Source organism: Myotis daubentonii, chromosome 18, assembly GCF_963259705.1.
Source record: "Myotis daubentonii chromosome 18, mMyoDau2.1, whole genome shotgun sequence".
Lineage (NCBI taxonomy): Eukaryota > Metazoa > Chordata > Mammalia > Chiroptera > Vespertilionidae > Myotis > Myotis daubentonii.
Window position 1 is genome coordinate 44063169 of NC_081857.1, and position 18645 is coordinate 44081813.

The following is an 18645-nucleotide window of genomic DNA, read 5'->3' on the forward strand; positions in this document are numbered from 1 at the left end:
CCACTGACAACGAGTGTGTTTCAGAACCAGGATCCCATTGGTTGAAGAGAAAGGGCTGTAACTTGCCGCCAATGGCACAGACTCACGTTCGCGCCGCGGCGCGACTATAAAGAGGGCAGCTGCGGGCGACTCAGCTCAGATCAAGGTCTGAGCGGAGGTTTCCTGTCCATCATGTCTGGACGCGGCAAGCAGGGCGGCAAGGCGCGCGCCAAGGCCAAGACGCGGTCCTCGCGGGCCGGGCTGCAGTTCCCCGTGGGCCGCGTGCACCGGCTGCTCCGCAAGGGCAACTACGCCGAGCGCGTCGGCGCGGGCGCGCCCGTGTACCTGGCGGCGGTGCTGGAGTACCTGACGGCCGAGATCCTGGAGCTGGCGGGCAACGCGGCGCGCGACAACAAGAAGACGCGCATCATCCCGCGCCACCTGCAGCTGGCCATCCGCAACGACGAGGAGCTCAACAAGCTGCTGGGCAAGGTGACCATCGCGCAGGGCGGCGTGCTGCCCAACATCCAGGCCGTGCTGCTGCCCAAGAAGACCGAGAGCCACCACAAGGCCAAGGGCAAGTAAAGGAACAAATCGCAACATCCAAAACCAAAGGCTCTTTTCAGAGCCACCCACACTTTCACTAAAGAGCTTGCCGTTGCCATGTTGGAGCAGCTACCTGAGAATGTTCCCTTGACTGACAATTACTGGAGGTGTCAGTATGTTAACACCCCAGAAACAAAACACTAGCCATACATTCAAAACAAATGTAAAAGGAACACAATGGTTTGTGTCAGGTGATTAAGCAATTGGTGCAACACGCCCTGGGGCTCAAGTGCCTCAGGACGGAAAGTGAAGTGCTCTGCAGGCTCAGCCATTCTTTTCTGGTAAAGAGCTTAGCACTTGTATTTGTATTAGAAAGTGAGTCATCGGCCCAATGGAGTCACAGTTCCCCATTGAAAGCAAAACATTGTCAAAAACTGCATGAAGAAATGTGTATCCATCCACATGTGTTCCTGAATTTTAAAAAAACACCTTACTTTCCACCCCAATACAGATTCTTACAATAAAGATGTTGGCCACAATGTATAACAATGAGAGACACTCAAGTGACCCCCCTCCCCAGAAGTGTTGTTTCGTGGGGTTTTTTTGTGTGTGTTTTTTAAGCTAAAGTTTGGGTTGTGAATAGGACTATGAAGAAAGCTAAGTCCGGTCCTGTGGCTGAGTGGCAGGAGAGCTGGGGGTGTCTGCTTTTATGTCACTTACTTACTGGGCTGCCTGTGACATTTACTGCTCGGTGGCATTACAGGGAAATAGACGCCCTCAGTTCGGGGGGCCAGAGGTCGAAATCACGCTGCTGCCAGGCCTGGCTCATCCCAGGGCCTTTGAGGGTGGCACCTCCAGGGGACCCTTCCAGATGCTGGAACAGAAATACCCCAGAAACGAGCTTGCGCCTTTGATGGCCAGCAGTTCTCGGGGCTTCTTGACTGAACACATCCCTCCAGCCTGGACCTCCCTCACCCTCCCCGCCTGAGTCTGTCCTCTCCTCCTGCAGTATCACAGCCATCGCTAGACCCAGAGCCCCTCTGAACCCAAGACGCTTTCACCTGAGATTCTTCATCATCATGTGCAGAGGCCCTGTTTCTAAGCAGGGAGGTATTGCGAGGGTCCAGGCAGGCGGGGATGGTGGGGAGCACTCTTCACCCGCTCCCATGACTCTGGAAGCGTTCTGACTAGATTGTCTTTGAGCAGAGATCTATTTAAAGCCGGGAAGTAAATTATGTTGCTCTTTTGGGTGATGTTCTAAGCAGAGAAGATACTCCCAAAACCTGAGGCCGTCATGTACGTGGAATGTTTAGCAAGACCCGGAGGTCAGGGTGCAGGTGTCAGAAGTGAAATCAGAGGCAGGTCCATCGTGTAGAGCTGTAGGATCGTGTGGGGCGTTTTGCAGGCCATGCTGCGTTGGGCAGATGATTCCAAACGCCCATTCTGTGAGTTCTGAAGAGAGGAATGGGATAACCCGGCTTACGATTCTTTGAAAGTCATTCAGACAGCTGCCTGGTGAGTACAAACGTTAGGACAGACATCTGTCTGTGAGAGATGGCCCTGGCTTGATCTCACTGGAAGCAGCAGACCAATAGTTAGGGCTTTTGCAACTGTAGCTAATCAAGTGTTGCCGGATTTGATGTGTACTGTGTGGGAGAGGAGGCAGTACATTCCTCTGAACCATTCTGCGTGTTTAGGTGAGGTCCCTGTAATCAAGACGAATTAACCAGAGAGAAACAACCAGAATTTTATCCATTTTACCAATGTTTATGGGGCAGAGACTCGGGAAAACTGAGTAAACTCCCCAAAAGGCCCCAAGCCACCATCACATTTACCATCTTCAGTTAAAGGCCAAAGACAGGAGAGGGGAGGGGAGGGCTGCGGGAGGGCAATTAGGAGAGATTACCTGGAGGAGGGCAGGTTTTGTGATGCAGATTAAGTACCAGTTTTCCTGGGGGATGAGATGTGTGGTTCCAGGCACAGGGAGGGGGTGGCTGGTGAGATTTCCTTTGTAAAAGTAATGTCCCTTACAAAATGGAACTTCTGCTTCCTTCCCAGATTCTCTCTTGTCTGCTGGTTCTCAGAAATAATCAGGTCAAATTAATCCTCATTCGAAAGAGGCCAAATTGGCCGGGGGTGTGGGGGGTGGGGGTGGGGCGGGTGTAGTCTCCCTTTCAACTGAGAAAGACTGTAAAGATAGGAGAACAAGACCTGGATTTTAGCCAAGCTTACCTTCATATATGAAGGTTGTTAGTATGTTAGAAAACAGCCCGAGTTGCATTACATTTGTATAAGATGATACGTGTATCGAAGAATAAACACCTTTGGCTATTAATTTCCAGAACTACGAAGCCTTACAAACTTACAGCCATCCATTGCTAACCTTATCACTAGTTTCTATTAAAAAAAACAACTCATGAAACTATCGAGGGATGAAGACTACTGGTTGGTGGGAAATTTATTCATTTTTAAAGTAAAGAAGGGCCTTTGGCGGTTTGGTTCAGTGGACAGAGCGTAGGTCTGCGGATTGAAGGAACCCGGGTTCGATTCTGGTCAAGGGCACAAACCCCAGTGGGGGCGTGCAGGAGGCAGCCAGTCAGTGATTCCCTCTCGTCACGATGTTTCTATCTCTCTCCCTCTCCCTTCCTCTCTGAAGTCAATTTTTAAAAATGTTTTAAGAAGGGTCTAAAAAATGTATCTCAGTAATTAAGGTTGGACATAGTAAAAGAAATATACTTTCCCCCTTCATTCGAACTATCTACATATTCACTAATGAATTAGTGGCTCTTGTCATTAGTAAAAGTGTTAGGGGCAGACAGAATATTCGGGACCAGCTACAATGGTAAGAACTATGAATCCTGCTCTGTTCACCATGATGGTTCTGTTCTAATTAGAGAAAGCCCCTTCTCACCCGGCAGGGAGAGTACGCCCGGCACATGGCAGCCAGCGGGCAGGCAGGCCATCCTCCTGTCCCGAGAGCTGCCTCTCATTATGGAAGGATTGGCGACCTTGTGGCTGAGACCATCTAGTCCCGGAGGCACCTGCTCTTTACACCCCATCCTATTGCCTGTAACTGGTCCCGGGGCCCAGAGGTGCCTGCCCTCTGAGAACACCCCCTCCTCCCTACCCAGCCTGCATGACTTGTAACCTGTAACGAGTGTCCGGTGCCCACTTTCCCATCCCTGCAATTCCTACTTTCCCACGTAGCCTTTGTCCTTCTGCCCAACAGAAGCAGCCAGCTTATGGGTGAGGGAGAGCAGATTTCTGTGGGAGACCTGCTGCTCTCCCAACGCTTCTGACATTATTGGAATAAACACTCATATGATTCAACCCTGTCTCTGCTGAATTGGCTGAAGGACTGACAGCCAGCCCGGGCTCCTTGGTTGGCAAGCAGACAAAATCATTTGTAATTTTAAGTAAAAGGAGTGGTGATAACAGAAATTATTTTGAAAAATAACTGGGGTGGGAATTCACTGCCAAATATTAAAATATTTTTCAACAGGAGAGACAACTGTAATACTCCATCATTACCATAAAAACTGAAGAATTAATTTTAAGTGAATACTCAATAGATGATAAATTCAGTTCCTCAAATCAGTGGGGACCTATTTGATGTGTTGTACTGATTAACCAGTTGGTTGTTTTTTCACAGTTTAATCTCTATACCTGGATCGTTGGAATTCTTTAGGTGATTCTACCCATTATTAATTAGTAAGACATAATAGGATAGGCTCTGCTGTTGAAAATGAAAATTGGTACCGTTGGTGGAAGAGAATTAAACAATCTGCAAGACGCTAGAATTCTCTACTTTGTTACCATCATATTCTGTGGGGTGTAGCTCTCCTGGAAATTAAGGAGAGAAACGTTCCGAAATGGCCTAGCCTTGTGCAAACCTAGAGAAAGGAAACACGTGTATTTGTAGAAATGCTTTCCCACCGCTCTCTAATGCGTCTCCTACAACAGCGATTCGACCTTCGCTTGCTCGTACCATGAGGGGAACAGGTTAAAAGTCGCTGCTCCACAATGTGAAGGTTTTGTTGTTTAATTTGGATGGAGCAGGAGGCACGAGGGATAAGAAAGCAAGAAAAGCTGGCCGCTGCTGAGCATTAAAAAGAATTGCCTGAGGGCGGGGCGGGGCGGGGGAGAAAGGGAGGACAGAGCCGCGGGTTTTCGCTCTTAGGCTCCGCCCAGCTCTCGGGTTTCACTCCGGTCCGCCCGCGGCCCTATAAGAAGGCGCTGCAGACGCCGCGGGCGCATTGCTGGTCTCGGATCCTCTCACCATGTCCGGGCGCGGCAAAGGCGGGAAGGGCCTGGGCAAGGGCGGCGCCAAGCGCCACCGCAAGGTGCTGCGCGACAACATCCAGGGCATCACCAAGCCCGCCATCCGGCGCCTGGCGCGGCGCGGCGGCGTCAAGCGCATCTCCGGGCTCATCTACGAGGAGACGCGCGGGGTGCTCAAGGTCTTCCTGGAGAACGTGATCCGCGACGCCGTCACCTACACGGAGCACGCCAAGCGCAAGACGGTCACGGCCATGGACGTGGTCTACGCGCTCAAGCGCCAGGGCCGCACCCTCTACGGCTTCGGCGGCTGAGCCACCCACCCACTGGCTTCTTCAGCAAAACCAAAGGCCCTTTTCAGGGCCGCCCACCCCCTCTCGGAAGAGCTGCACGCTGCCGCTTTACGGGAAATGAGGCAGGAATGACAGATTGGCCCTCGGGATCCCCGCGGTTCCAGCGCCGGGACCCGGATGATCGTGGTGGAAACTCCTACCCAGGGGCCGGGAAGGGGCTCAGCCACAGGCTCCGCCAAAAACTCCAGGTCCCCCCTGGCGGGGTGCCGGGGGAATTTATGCAAAGATTCCCGCTGGCCCCCACGGAGACTCACACATTGCACGGGACGTGTCACCAGGATGCTGGCTCACTCCCCACCTTGTCGCGGGCTTCTGAGGAAGGGTGATCAGGTGGAGCCCATCCGTCTCCCGGCCTGTCGAGCGTCCCTGTGGAACTGCCTCTAGCGTGTGCAGTCTCGGTCAGCCCCTCTCTACCCGCAGGCTGAGCAGTGGCGTCGCTGTCAGCTCGGGGCCAGGGTTCTGAGTCTCCACTTCCTGTTCCTGGGGCCTCAGTTTGCATTTGAAGGAAAAGTCGCCTCCCACTTCATCTTCCTCTTCACCACCTGCTGTGCGTCATGAGACGGGTTTCTGTGCCTTTTTGGTTTGTAACGGGCCATTTAAACACTACGACATGGTTACAAAAAGCTTTTGAAACATGTCTTCGGATTGAACTCACACACTCGCTTTGTGTAGCAAAACTGAAGGCCCTTTTCAGGCCAAATGTTCCTGGAGAAAAGGAAGTGACGACTGGCCAACGTAAACTTCAGTGCCGTGCCCGCTGGACCGTGGGCGGGACAGTATTCGGTGCGCGGCCGCGAGTTTTGGACAGAGGGTGGGGCCTCTCTTCCCTCCCCCACCTCTCCTCTCCCCACCCCACCCCACCCGGGTTTTTGGCTTCGGGTTGGAACTGCCTGGGGCCTAGGCGGCCCTGCCCATCGTTAATCTTTCTTAAATGTACTAATGCCTGGCGTTGGGTCTGAACAGAGGAATGCGTTGCTGGTTTCCCGGTGTTCTGTTTCACCAGGGGTGCCCAGAGCCCTACGGTGGGTCTTGGAAAACCTGCGTCTTTCTCAACATTTAACTTAACGATAAAAGGGCCTTTCAAAGTGAGAGGCAGCAAACATTTACTTGAGACCAATCGGGCAGGAGCCCGGATCGTGTCCCGATAAGGAGACAAACAGGAATTGAGGGGCAAGGGAAGGGGAGCAGTTACTCCCACCGCAGGAAGGCGTTGCTGCCGCTACAGAAAAGTTAACACAGTGACGCTAGGTCTAAACATGTTTTTCTTTTCAGTCTGTCACCCATCAGCTCAGTACTTAACATTATGTTTGCTTTCTTTTCCTCTCAAAGAGTTCTTTGGGATACAACATTGCCCTAAGTTAGGTCTAAATGTAATTTTGCCGTTTTAACCCTTCAAGGTTTGAGGTATAAGTACCTCCAGCTCCATTTTGGGTGTTTCTGTTTGTTTTTTGAGGGCACATTTGTTCAGCTGGGGCCAGTGAAAGCACAGCCGTGGCTCTGAAACTATTACAGGAAAGAAATGAGCCACTGGGGCTGGCTTTAGCTCCCTGGAAAGTCAGAGGACGCGGCCAGGTAGATTCAGGGGTTCACCTGGATGAGCCCTGTTGCACGTCTGTGGGGACCCTCCGTCTTATTTTAAAGCAGGTCCCTTTCTATTTGTTCACAAACTACACCACACACTTGGGGCAGCCTTTACTCTCGATAAAATAGCCACTTTCCCGACATTTGCATCCATTACTATTGCAAATACTAGAATGTATGTCAGACAAAGAAAAGATGTCAGTGAAACACCACTTAGTTCGATGTTACCGCCAAAATTAACCCAAAAGCAGTTAAATTCTGTGTCTCAACAAGAGACCCAAGCTCTCCCTGCCTTGGAAATTCACCAGGGTCCTTACCACGGTGTTCGTCCGCTGCCGGTTTTGTTGTCTAAACTTAGATGCACATGCCCCTAGGCAGTATGTAGCAGTTTCACATCCGGAAACCTTAAAGTACCTAGTGCCTGTACTTCCCCCCAGACTCGATGTGTTTACAGCTCCAACACTGACAACTGAGTGGCTCTGAAAAGAGCCTTTGGGTCAGGAGTGAGGCCGGGGGCTCGCGCGTCTACTTGGAGCTGGTGTACTTGGTGACGGCCTTGGTGCCCTCGGACACGGCGTGCTTGGCCAGCTCGCCGGGCAGCAGCAGGCGCACGGCCGTCTGGATCTCGCGCGACGTGATGGTCGAGCGCTTGTTGTAATGCGCCAGGCGCGACGCCTCGCCCGCGATGCGCTCGAAGATGTCGTTGACGAACGAGTTCATGATGCCCATGGCCTTGGACGAGATGCCGGTGTCGGGGTGCACCTGCTTGAGCACCTTGTACACGTACACCGAGTAGCTCTCCTTGCGGCTGCGCTTGCGCTTCTTGCCGTCTTTCTTCTGCGCCTTGGTCACCGCCTTCTTGGAGCCCTTCTTCGGGGCGGGCGCGGACTTGGCGGGCTCGGGCATGGTCGGGAGCTCAGTGGAGGTGGTTAGTGAGAGGAAAAGTGAGAGCTGAGCACGCTGTGTCCTGTTTATATAGAACCTCGCATGCAAATAAGGTGATAAACCAGAGCCCTGTGTTGGCTCCGAGAGCAACCTTGAAAACTTAGCTCTGCCCAATCAGAGCGCCAGAATCCCAAACGTGCACGTTCACTGGTTTAGAAGAAGCTGAAACCTGAACCAATGACACACCTGCTTCTTCGCGCCACAAACGTTTATAAAAAGTGCCGCCCGTGCACTTTCACTTTTGTAGCCCCTTGCAGTGAAGTTTGTAGCCAGAATGTCCGGCCGCGGCAAGCAGGGCGGCAAGGCGCGCGCCAAGGCCAAGACCCGCTCCTCGCGGGCCGGGCTGCAGTTCCCCGTGGGCCGCGTGCACCGGCTGCTCCGCAAGGGCAACTACGCCGAGCGCGTCGGCGCGGGCGCGCCCGTGTACCTGGCGGCGGTGCTGGAGTACCTGACGGCCGAGATCCTGGAGCTGGCGGGCAACGCGGCGCGCGACAACAAGAAGACGCGCATCATCCCGCGACACCTGCAGCTGGCCATCCGCAACGACGAGGAGCTCAACAAGCTCCTGGGCAAGGTGACCATCGCGCAGGGCGGCGTGCTGCCCAACATCCAGGCCGTGCTGCTGCCCAAGAAGACCGAGAGCCACCACAAGGCCAAGTAAGGAGAAAGCAGGTTAGGAAACTGGACGGCAAAGGCTCTTTTCAGAGCCACTGACACTTTCAGAAAAAGCTGGAACGGTAACTTGTCCTATTCTCTCGGCAGGAGTTTCCACTTTAGCATTTAACTCCAGGGGAAGTTAGAGTTTGATTTGTTGACTTAAAATATGCGGGCGTTCCTGAAACCCACGTTGGTAAATTCCTGGCCCTGTTTCTTCGGGACAGCTGTGTTCATGCCCTGAATTCCAGCAGGTGAGGATACAGCAAGGAATGCAACCTTGGGAATTGCCTGCCTACGAACCCAGGTGGGGGAAAACAAATAGGCATAATGCAGCTGTTTAGATAGAGGATGAGTGGAGGTAAACGCTGTAGGTAAAGGCGCTGCATGGCCAGAGTGCTACCTAAATGGAGAGAAGGATTGAGCCCAGCAGATGTTAGGGGAAGAGGTCTCCAAAGAGGCGGAAATGCAAAGGCCTTGCCAGGAAGTGTGTTTGGCCCTTGGGAACAGTCCATGAGGCTATGAGGTCAAAGGTGGGCATGGGGGTGAAATGGGACCATAAATATAGGACTTCGTGGGGTGTGTACATTATGCACAAGTATTTAGCTCCGTTGGTGTGGCTCTGGTAGAGCACTGACCTATGAACCAGGAGGTCACAGTTCTATTCCTGATCAGGGCACATGCCCAGGTTGTGTCCCCAGTGTGGGGCGTGCAGGAGGCAGCCAATCCATGATTCTCATTGATGCTTCTATCTCTCCCTTCCTCTCTGAAACCAATAAATATTGAATAAAATAAAAATTACATTAATCCTGACCTGACATAATAAATTTGATAATACAAATTAGCTATGGAATGCAACCCACTTTTTAAAAGAAGACACCAGAGAAATATTATTAATGTTAGCATGTGGTTTACAACCTGAAAGATTTGAGAGGAAATGGTTTGTAATTCAATACATAGGTCTGTTTGTTGCTTGTCTTTGCAGAAAGCCTGTTGAGTAAAATGATAACATACAGCAGACCCCTCCACACAGAAACACGGTGATGCAATGAGGCAAGTTGGGTTGTGTGGAAGCAGGTGCTGAGATGGAGTTTGAAGTGGAAAATGATTATCAGGTCCCCAAATCTGTGAAGGGAGGAGAGTGTCAGACTGACACAGGCCAGATAAACATGGGGAGCTCTGGAGCCAGTATTGTCTGTTAAGAGGTGCCCCCACATTAGCTCTGTCCCTGGACCAGCCCTTACCTCCCCACGTTGCCCATCACTGGATGTGGGAAGGACCGGGAAGGAGCTGTCTGCACTTGGCCGGTGAGTCTTTCCTTCAGGGGGAAGTCTGGGCACTGCATTCACATCCCTGAAATAGGTACATTAACATGAATAGAAAGACCAACATGGTGCCCTAGCTGGTTTGGTTCAATGGATAGCTCGTTGGCCTGTGGACTGTAAAGGTCCCAGGTTCGATTACAGTTAAGGGCACATGCCCAGTTTGTGGGGTCGATCCCCAGTAGGGGGCGTGCAGGAGGCCGCTGATCCATGATTCTCTCTCATCACTGATGTTTCTATAGCTCTTCCTAAATCTCTGAAGTCAATCAAAATATATAGTAAAGATCAACATGGAGCAATGTCTATATTGGCCCTTTTTAAAAAACAGTATTTTTATCTCCACACTGGGGATCGAGCCCACAACCTAGGAATCGAACCGTGATCTCCCTCCTGGTTCCTAGACCACTGAGCCACACAGGCAAATCGCAAACAAAAGGACCCCCAGTTTGCCTTCGAGGGGGAGGGAATCCTGTGGTCACTGGTCCCACCCGGGATCAGACCCAGGCCCTTCGGTGTGTAAAGCAGCCGTGCTAACGCTGCACTAAGGAACCACACACTCAGGGTGTCTATGAGTCAATACAGTAGGAAATGTTTATAATTATTTAACTCAAACATAAATTTGGTGGGTGTTTGGGTTTTTTGGAGCTAAATTCCATTTCCCGTCCATCTCACCCGCACGAAAGTTTGAAATCACTTCAAATAGAGTCATTGTAAACACACGAGAAAGAATTATCTAAAGCCATTCTTGACCCTGTGATTGCTTCTATGTCCGGGATTATGTGTTCTGAGCGTCTACCGTGCCTCGAGCCACGCCCGTGGGGCCGCCTCTTACGTGGCGGGGTCTGCACCGCCCACGGCAGACACCAGGCTCGGGGCCAGTGGTCCCCATAAGCAGAAGCCACTGCTCCCGGGCTGCCCCGCATGCGGCTGGTCAGCACTGACCGATGTGGAATTCTGTGCACTAATTCGCGAGCGTCGGCCTATGAGCCAGGAGGTCACGGTTCAATTCTCGGTCAGGGCACGTGCCTCGGTTGCAGGCTCGATCCCCCTTCCTCTCTGAAATCAATAAGAAGATATTAAAAGAGAGAGAGAGAGAAAGATGGGAGGGAATTAAATAAAGGATGCCACCCCAAACTACATGTACCTCTGGCATTTTGATTATTTTGAATGTGAAGCACTTGAAAACAACAGATTTTTTTTTAAATATATATATTTCAGAGAGGAAGGGAGAAGGAGAGAGAGATAGAAACATCAATGATGACAGAGAATCATTGATTGGCTGCCTCCTGCACACCCCCTACTGGGGATCGAGCCCGCAACCCAGGCATGTGCCCTTGGCCAGAATCGAACCTGGGACCCTTCAGTCTGCAGGCCGACGCTCTATCCACTGAGCCAAGCCGGCTAGGGCAACAACAGATTTTTATAAAAGGCATCCTGTGCAATTACATAAAACTGAGGAGCCTTAGATAACAAGGTGTGGGTGCTACATGAGCACCCACACATCCTGGACACCCTCACCAGACCAAACCTTTGGGCCCTGGAAGACACAACTCCAACAGAATGTCACATACAGACCAGACGTGCATCTCGGTCTCCAGGTGGGTCCATGTCTCGAATGGGAAAAAGAAAACCTAAGCATTTTTTTGAGAGAATATGTATAACCTAGTAACAGGAAGACCTGTTAAGCCTAACCTCAAAAAGTGCAAGTCCTGCCCTAGCGGCTTGGCTCAGTGGATAGCGCACAGGCCTGCAGACTGAAGGGTCACGGGTTTGATGCCAGTCAAGGGCATACGCCTGGGTTTCGGGCTCAATCCCCAGTAGGGGGCTGGCAGGAGGCGGCCAATCAATGATCCTCTCATTGATGTTTCTATCTCTCCCTCTCCCTTCCTCTCTGAAATCAATAAAAATATTTTTTTTAAAGTTCTGATCACAGGAACAACAACAAAATACAAGTCCTAAGTGGGAGGGGAGACAAGTTATTAACAAAATTAGGCTCCTGCCATTAACTTTCTCCCCCGACAAAGCTGATAGGACGTGAGGGCAGGCAATATTGCAAGGTCTAACGTTCCCGGCAGACTAACCAGTCTGCAGTGCACGCCTGCACACCACCATGAAAAAGGCAGCCTCCGTTTCTACTGCGGCCCTAATTTTTAAAGTAACGCTAACGGTGGATGACGTCTCAATGTTTTCAGTGATGTTCTTCAGGGGATGTTTCTTTTGAAAAGAAACACCAGCCTCAGTAAGAACGCGGCAAACATAAGCGTGAATGTGCTGAAGTTCAACTCGATGGCTAAGTGTCTGCGTCTTTAAAGAACGTGAACACAAACCTTAAAAGGCAGCGATGAGAGTCCTCACTCCCACCTCCTCCATTACGAAGTCGGAAGCTGGGCAACGTGAGCCGGGCAGGCTGGAGGGACACGCGGAGCCGGCGGCGGGTGGACAGCGGAGAACACACGGGAGCTAACCCTTCTGTTCCTGCCTGTGTATCCACGGGGCCCTCACACAAGCGCATAAGGGGGCTGGCCAGGCGGTCACCTGCGGCATCGGGACCGGGGCCTGTGCGTCCATCCCCGGGACCGGGGGCCTCTGTGCGTCCATCCCTGGGGCCGGGGCCTGTGCGTCCATCCCCGGGACCGGAGCCTCTGTGCGCCCATCCCCGGGACCGGGGCCTGTGTGTCCATCCCTGGGACAGGGCAGGAGGGACCGGGCAGGAAAGACGCCGGGGGCGCCCGCCACCGGCCTGCGCGCAGCAGCCGGAGCAGTGATGTGGGCGTCCACAGGGCAACTTGGGTGGATATTAGTCACAATGCTTTTCTGAAAGACATAAGAGTAGGTACTATAGCAAATGTATCACGTATGGACACAAAACAAAATGTCACCTTTGTAAAAAAAAAAATTAAATAAACGTGAGATCAACTTGGTGCGATCAGCCCAGGAGCAAGGCCGCTTGTGGGGACAGGCGGGGTCCGTGGAGCAGGACACGGTCGGTCCACCCTCCGCCCAGCTTCACGGGCTCCGCGGACAGGAGCCAAGTCAGCACCAGGCGCGACCCCCGCGCGGAGCGGAGGCCGGGCTGGGCCGGAACCGAGGGGCCTGGCGGCGCCAGGCTCGGGCGGGGCGGGAGCGGGGGGTGGGGGGGCGCTGCGGTCCCCTCGGCATCCCCGGCACCGGCGTCGCGCCCTTTTCGGTGGGAGCGGGAGGCGCAGGGCGGCCCTGCGGGGGCAGGGAGTTCGCCCTGTAGGTGGCGCCGTGGGCTCGGCCACCGGACCGCCGCGGGACTGGTTTGGGGTTTGGAGACCAAACGTTAACTTGCTTTCTTGACCCTCCTCTGGATACAGACGCCACAGAAGACGGCTCTGTGGTGTTTGCTGTTCCAGCTCCAGCGCCCAGAAAAGTCCCCGAGATGCAGGAGCGGCTCCACGTCATTAACAGACACAAATTTAAAATGTGCTGCAGTCTCCGGCATTTCCTCTAGATGGCGACAGTCTCCACGGAATAGGAATTTCATTTCCATTTAAAATCATTTTTAAAAAACATTGCAGTACAGAATGCATTTTTAAAAAAATGTTGATGTTTCTGCTTTACAACGAATTTAGAAATACTGACAGTCATAAAATCTCTGTCATAAAATCAGGTAGGTCTGGCAAATTGTTACATTTCACAGAAAAAGTTACAAATATGATATAACTGAACATCTACCTAAAAGGGGGCCCTGTGGCTTAGCTGGTCAAAGCGCCTGTCTAGTAAACAGGAGATCCTGGGTTCGAATCCCAGCGGGGCCTTCTTATTTGGTTTTGTATTTTCAATAGTGTACATACCATTAAATAAGTTACAGAGGCATTGAGGCATTTATATAGCTGATTGGCCCTGTATTGAATTGTTATTTCAATTGTAGAAGGTCTCTTGACAGATAATTGCATCACCGTTTGAGGGATTGGCATGAAGAGAAAAATGAATAACTTTTCTGTAGTTGATAGAAAACGATGGGTTTCAAAAGCAAGGAAAGTAACGGCAAAAATAAATGAATGGGAGTACCTCAAACTAAACCACTTCTGCACAGAAAAAGAAACCATCAAAAAGCATAAAGGCAAACAACTAAATGGGAGAAGATATTTGCAAACAGTTCCTCAGATGATAGGCTAATATCCAAAAGATATAAAGAACTCATACCCCTCTTCTGGGTATCCACATAAAAAATTAAAAACATTTATTTGTAAAGATATACATGCCCCTATGTTCATTGCAGCATTATTCGTGGTGGCCAAGACATAGAAACTGAAGTATCCTTCGATGGATGGCTGGATAAAGAAGATGTGGTACAAATATACAATGCAATACTACCCAGGCATAAGAAAGGATAAAATACTGCCTTTTGTGACAACATGGGTGTGTATTTTTTAATTTTAGAGAAAGAGGAAAGGAGAGGGAGGAAGAGTAACATCAATGCAAAAGAGAAACATTAATCATTGAGATTATCAAGCTAAGCAAAATAAGTCAGACAGAAAGGACAAGGACCATATGATTTCACTCATATGTGGCATATAAAGCAACACATGGACAAACAAAACAAACTCATAGACAAAGACAACAGAATGGTGGTTGCCAGAGGGGAAGGGGTTGGGGGTAGATAAAGAGGGTAAGGCGGCCAAATATATAGTGATGGAAGGATGCAATGTACACGTGATATATTACAGAATTGCACACCTGAAACATATAATGTATTAACCAATGTCACCCCAGTATATTCAATTTTATTAAACAATGAAAACAGGAAAGTAATGGGTTAGCTGATGGATGATCGGTAAAACTGGAATATGAACTGAGCAATAATCATTTAAAGTTCTGTCTTGGAAGTGCAATCTTGGTTGGGTTTCAACCTGTGACAACCAACATTGTTAGCTACTAAAAAATGAAAATTCAACCCAGTAAATTTAAAGATTTCACTGGCTTTATTGAATCAGGGCAGCATCCCATCCAGTACATAGAAAGGTGCTTCGAGTTGTACAAAACGGAAGGCTTTATAGGCAGAAAGAGGGTGGGACAAGGAAATCAAAAGAGTGGGTTATATCAAGCCATGTCACCTTGCCTTAGGGCAGTGGTTCTCAACCTTCCTAATGCCGCAACCCTTTAATACAGTCCCTCATGCTGTGGTGACCCCCAATTTCATCATTGTTACAAATTGAACATAATTAAAGCCTAGTGATTAATCACAAAACAATATGTAATTATATATGTGTTTTCCGGTGGTCAATGGGGTGGGGCATATGTAATATTTTCAACAATAAACAATTATTAAAAAAAAATCTTGTGTCATCTGTACAGTTATTTTACTTCCAGGCTTCCCCGAAGGCATGTGCAGCGAACACAGGGCCGAACGCGTCACGGAAAGCGTCCCAGCAGCTGCTCCTGGGCCCAGGGCCCCGGGGGCTCGCCTGCCGGTCCTTCTGCCCTTGAACTCGGCAGGTTCATAACTTAACGGGCAATGGAGTACGAGGGGCCCTTTGTTCATATCTGGATGTTTCCCCGGCGCTGCCTGTGAGCCGGTCTTTGTCCCTCGCCTGGAGGAGGCAGCACCCCGCAAGCAACGCGAGCCCCGCCCTCCTGGGTTCGTGGAGCACCCATGGGTTCCCGGCTGAGGGTTACGGGCCTCACTGTGTCATCCGGGATCGGCGTGTCCTCTCCACAGTGCGCCCGCGCTCGTCAGCCAGACGAGGAGTGAGACTGTGCTGGGAGCCGGCGGGGCGGGGGCCGGGGGGTGACAGCCGGCGAGGAGGGCCGCAGGCGGAGGAGCCGGGCCATCCTGTCCCCATCGCGCACGCACCTTTGTCTCTCAAATCTCAAATCCTGGGAGGAAAGAATCAGAGGTCACTGCAGGTTGAGCTCCGCGTGAGGTTCCAGAAAAACAAAACAAAAAACAAAGCACTAAACCCCGCCTCCGGAGGCCGCAGGCTGGAACCTGCCACCCTCACACCGTGGGCGTTCAAGGGAGGTCTTCTTCAGGTCTATCGCACCCTTCGGTCCAGCTCCGCACAGACGGTGCAAGGATCCTCTAGGCCCCGTTTCCCTGACCCCTAAATGCGCCCTCCTGGCCGCGTCCCGTGTTCTCTCCAACCTCTCCATCCTAGCTCCCCTACGTTATTTCTCAGACAAAAACAAAAAAAGAACCTGACAAATCTTATCGCCCAGCGGTGGTGATCTGAGAAATGTCTGTAATCAGATGTGAGCAGAGTCCACGATGAGATAGATATAAAATTAAAAAAAAAAAATCAAAACGCTCACAGCTGGCCCGTACGGGGATCGAACCCGCGACCTTGGCGTTATTAGCACCACGCTCTAACCAACTGAGCTAACCGGCCGCCCGGAGAGAGCGCGCTCACTTAGCCTTTGTAAAGTCATAGGAGACTCGTCAGTGTGTTCTTTTTCAACAAAAGGTTAAAAAATGTTCTCTTTCCTACAAAGAGAAAAGAGCCATCCGAGATGCGGACGCGGAGGAACGTGCTCCTCCCGGGAAACTTGGAATTGCTCTAACCGAGAAAACTCGCGGAGGCGTGGGCCCGGCGCTGCAGTGCGGAGCGTCCGACACGCGGTGGCGCCCGAGTGCGGCGGGGGGGGGTCCACGGGGCCGGAAGACCGTGCGACCGTGTCTCAGAGCCCGCGACCCCATCCGGTTCCCAGGAACAAGGACCCCCAAACCCACGACCATCGGCGTCCAGGGTCAGGGCTGTTGTCTGAACCGGGAGAAACGCCGAGATCGCAGGGGAGATGCCCCTCCCAACCGGGCCTGACCGGTGTCCACGGGGGAGGGGCCCGCGCAGCCCTCATTCCTGGGTCGCCTCTGTTCCCTTTCTCTGTTGGACCCTACGATGCTCCCATTTTTTCTCTGCTTTCCTACCCCGTGTTGTGTCTGCAGTGAATGGACCCCCTACGTGCAGCTGTCTACGTGCTGGGCGATCTTAGGCACTGACACTATGGGCCATGGAGAGCTTCCCTATGCGGCGGGTAACTTCCACCTCCGCTTACACGGAACCTCTTGGGTTGGAATCCCCCTGGCTTTGCGTAATTTTGGAAATTTGTGCGGAACCCCAGTGATTCCGCGGGTGTCTTAGGAGAACGCCTGCTTTCCAAAAAGGAGCAAGCGCACGAACTCTGAGCTCTGTAACTTATAAGTGTCGAAATAGCATTTGGGGAAAAATTATGTTCCCGCCCGGTTTCGAACCGGGGACCTTTCGCGTGTGAGGCGAACGTGATAACCACTACACTACGGAAACAACTGCCTAGTGGCCCTGCTGCCCCCCCCATCCAGAACAGAGGAGACGGCCTGAGTGGCCTGGGTTTGCCACAGCCTTGCATAGAAAGTGCACATTGTTGTGGGTTCCCCCCCTTTTAAAATTTTATTTCAAAGACTTATAACCAAGCAAAGGCTTGACCCAGGGATCAAAATAGTACACAAATTCCAGGCACTAAAAGCTAAGAAAGCATCCTGGAGAATTTTCGTGTGTGAATTAATGATATTCCCCCCTTCCTCCCCCCCCCCCCCGCCCCTCCCCCCCCCCCCCCCCCAGTTTTATTGAGCTATAATCTACACATAGCACTGCGTAAGTGATCCAGGGCTCATGGACAAAGTGTGACCCATGAGGAGGTGAGCTACACATAAGAATTGCATGATTTGGCCAATTTATACTAAAAGAAGCCGGGCAAGTTTGAGTAGGAATGGATCTTACGTGTATAGAATTAAAGTGAAAAGAATATAAAGTTGAATCAAATCAAATTACTTGACGTGGTCTTACTAGGCAGAGATATTTGATTTAATATTTTAACTCAAGGGCCTGGGGACATCTCTAATTTTTTATTAATTACGAATTATAACCAATTCTTAATTAATTGGCTATAATTAAGAATAATTAATTATATTTTAATTACAATTAAAAATATAATTATTATATTAAGTTTCCAGATTTTAATAACTCTAAAAATAACTGCATAATGCAAAAGTAGTATAAACATGCTGTACAGTTATAGTGCACATGAAAGCAAACTATGACAACAATAACACAAAACATAAGAGTGAGTAAACTTCTCACCTACACAGGACCAGCACGATGGTATCTGAAGGCAGGCATTAACTGTAGCTGTATATTAAGAAATCCTAGCGAAAGCACTAAAAATTGTTTTAAAAGACATAAATGTTAAAGTGATAGTGGAGAAAAAAATCCAAATCATGAAAAATGCTCATATATTTCAAATACAAGAGAAAAGATTTTAAAAGAAACAAAAGGACACAGAAAACAACTTAGATTTTAATACGGAGATGTCAGGAACTATGTTACATACCAGTTACCTAAACCCATCAATTATAGACAGCCATTGGAATGACTAAATTAAGGCTCAACTAGAAATGGCCTAGTATTGCACAAGGAATTCATCCTCTCCCCCACATTTCAAAATACCTACTCCAAACAACCTACCGGGAGTGGGGTTCGAACCCACGAGGACAAACATCCATTGGATCTTAAGTCCAACGCCTTAACCACTCGGCCATCCCGGTGGCTGAGACACATCCCTGTTAAGTATTATCAAGTTAGTACTAGTTAGAACTGCTAGTTCTTGCAAGATTATAAGTTTGTGAAGTTATTTTCCCCTTAGGCAACAGGGAGGACATTGGGTGCCCTGCACCCCCCAGGTGGTCAAAAGAAAGTGAGCCCAACCTGCTCGGGAAAGACGGCCCTGGAGGAACGGTTCGCCCGGCGCAGGGAGCTCGGCTGAGGACCAAGCTCCAACAGCACAAGCACATGCGGTGATGCTGTGGACAGCTTTCAAACGTAAGAAGGTTTGAAACATTCGTCACACAATATCGGCCCTTTGTATTCACTGACACCGAAGCCCAAGAGGCCTTTGGGTGGGAATGGAAATGGTCATGTTCGTCTTGGAACAGTTGATCCTTCCCTACCCGTGACCTCAGGTTAAATCTAAGCTCCTACAGCGGAGGG

General features: G+C 50.6%; 4 protein-coding genes and 4 non-coding genes across 8 annotated transcripts; 4 read left to right on the plus strand and 4 right to left on the minus strand.

Moving 5' to 3' along the window:
• The first annotated feature begins 34 nt into the window (after window positions 1-34).
• LOC132220838 (histone H2A type 1) lies at window positions 35-1082 on the plus strand. Its single transcript, XM_059674491.1, has one exon. It carries the CDS (start codon window positions 172-174, stop codon window positions 562-564), a length of 393 nt encoding a protein of 130 aa, XP_059530474.1. The 5' UTR covers window positions 35-171; the 3' UTR covers window positions 565-1082.
• A 3690-nt stretch (window positions 1083-4772) lies between these two features.
• LOC132220866 (histone H4) lies at window positions 4773-5197 on the plus strand. Its single transcript, XM_059674525.1, has one exon. The coding sequence runs from the start codon at window positions 4806-4808 to the stop codon at window positions 5115-5117; it is 312 nt and encodes a 103-aa protein (XP_059530508.1). The 5' UTR covers window positions 4773-4805; the 3' UTR covers window positions 5118-5197.
• A 2026-nt stretch (window positions 5198-7223) lies between these two features.
• On the minus strand, window positions 7224-7673 carry LOC132220851 (histone H2B type 1-C/E/F/G/I). The gene has a single exon (XM_059674505.1). It carries the CDS (start codon window positions 7641-7643, stop codon window positions 7263-7265), a length of 381 nt encoding a protein of 126 aa, XP_059530488.1. The 5' UTR covers window positions 7644-7673; the 3' UTR covers window positions 7224-7262.
• A 276-nt stretch (window positions 7674-7949) lies between these two features.
• Window positions 7950-9120, plus strand: LOC132220848 (histone H2A type 1-H). Its single transcript, XM_059674501.1, has one exon. It carries the CDS (start codon window positions 7957-7959, stop codon window positions 8341-8343), a length of 387 nt encoding a protein of 128 aa, XP_059530484.1. The 5' UTR covers window positions 7950-7956; the 3' UTR covers window positions 8344-9120.
• Window positions 9121-13366: 4246 nt separating this feature from the next.
• Window positions 13367-13440, plus strand: TRNAT-AGU (transfer RNA threonine (anticodon AGU)). The gene has a single exon. It is a non-coding gene; the product is annotated as a tRNA-Thr (tRNA).
• Window positions 13441-15940: 2500 nt separating this feature from the next.
• On the minus strand, window positions 15941-16014 carry TRNAI-AAU (transfer RNA isoleucine (anticodon AAU)). Its single transcript has one exon. It is a non-coding gene; the product is annotated as a tRNA-Ile (tRNA).
• An 839-nt stretch (window positions 16015-16853) lies between these two features.
• On the minus strand, window positions 16854-16926 carry TRNAV-CAC (transfer RNA valine (anticodon CAC)). The gene has a single exon. It is a non-coding gene; the product is annotated as a tRNA-Val (tRNA).
• A 1194-nt stretch (window positions 16927-18120) lies between these two features.
• TRNAL-UAA (transfer RNA leucine (anticodon UAA)) lies at window positions 18121-18203 on the minus strand. The gene has a single exon. It is a non-coding gene; the product is annotated as a tRNA-Leu (tRNA).
• Between the last annotated feature and the right edge of the window lie 442 nt (window positions 18204-18645).

Bases quoted from the DNA above. Each gene is read 5' to 3' on its own strand.
- LOC132220851 (XM_059674505.1), bottom strand. From the start codon at position 7,643: ATGCCCGAGCCCGCCAAGTCCGCGCCCGCCCCGAAGAAGGGCTCCAAG.
- LOC132220848 (XM_059674501.1), top strand. From the start codon at position 7,957: ATGTCCGGCCGCGGCAAGCAGGGCGGCAAGGCGCGCGCCAAGGCCAAG.
- LOC132220866 (XM_059674525.1), top strand. From the start codon at position 4,806: ATGTCCGGGCGCGGCAAAGGCGGGAAGGGCCTGGGCAAGGGCGGCGCC.
- LOC132220838 (XM_059674491.1), top strand. From the start codon at position 172: ATGTCTGGACGCGGCAAGCAGGGCGGCAAGGCGCGCGCCAAGGCCAAG.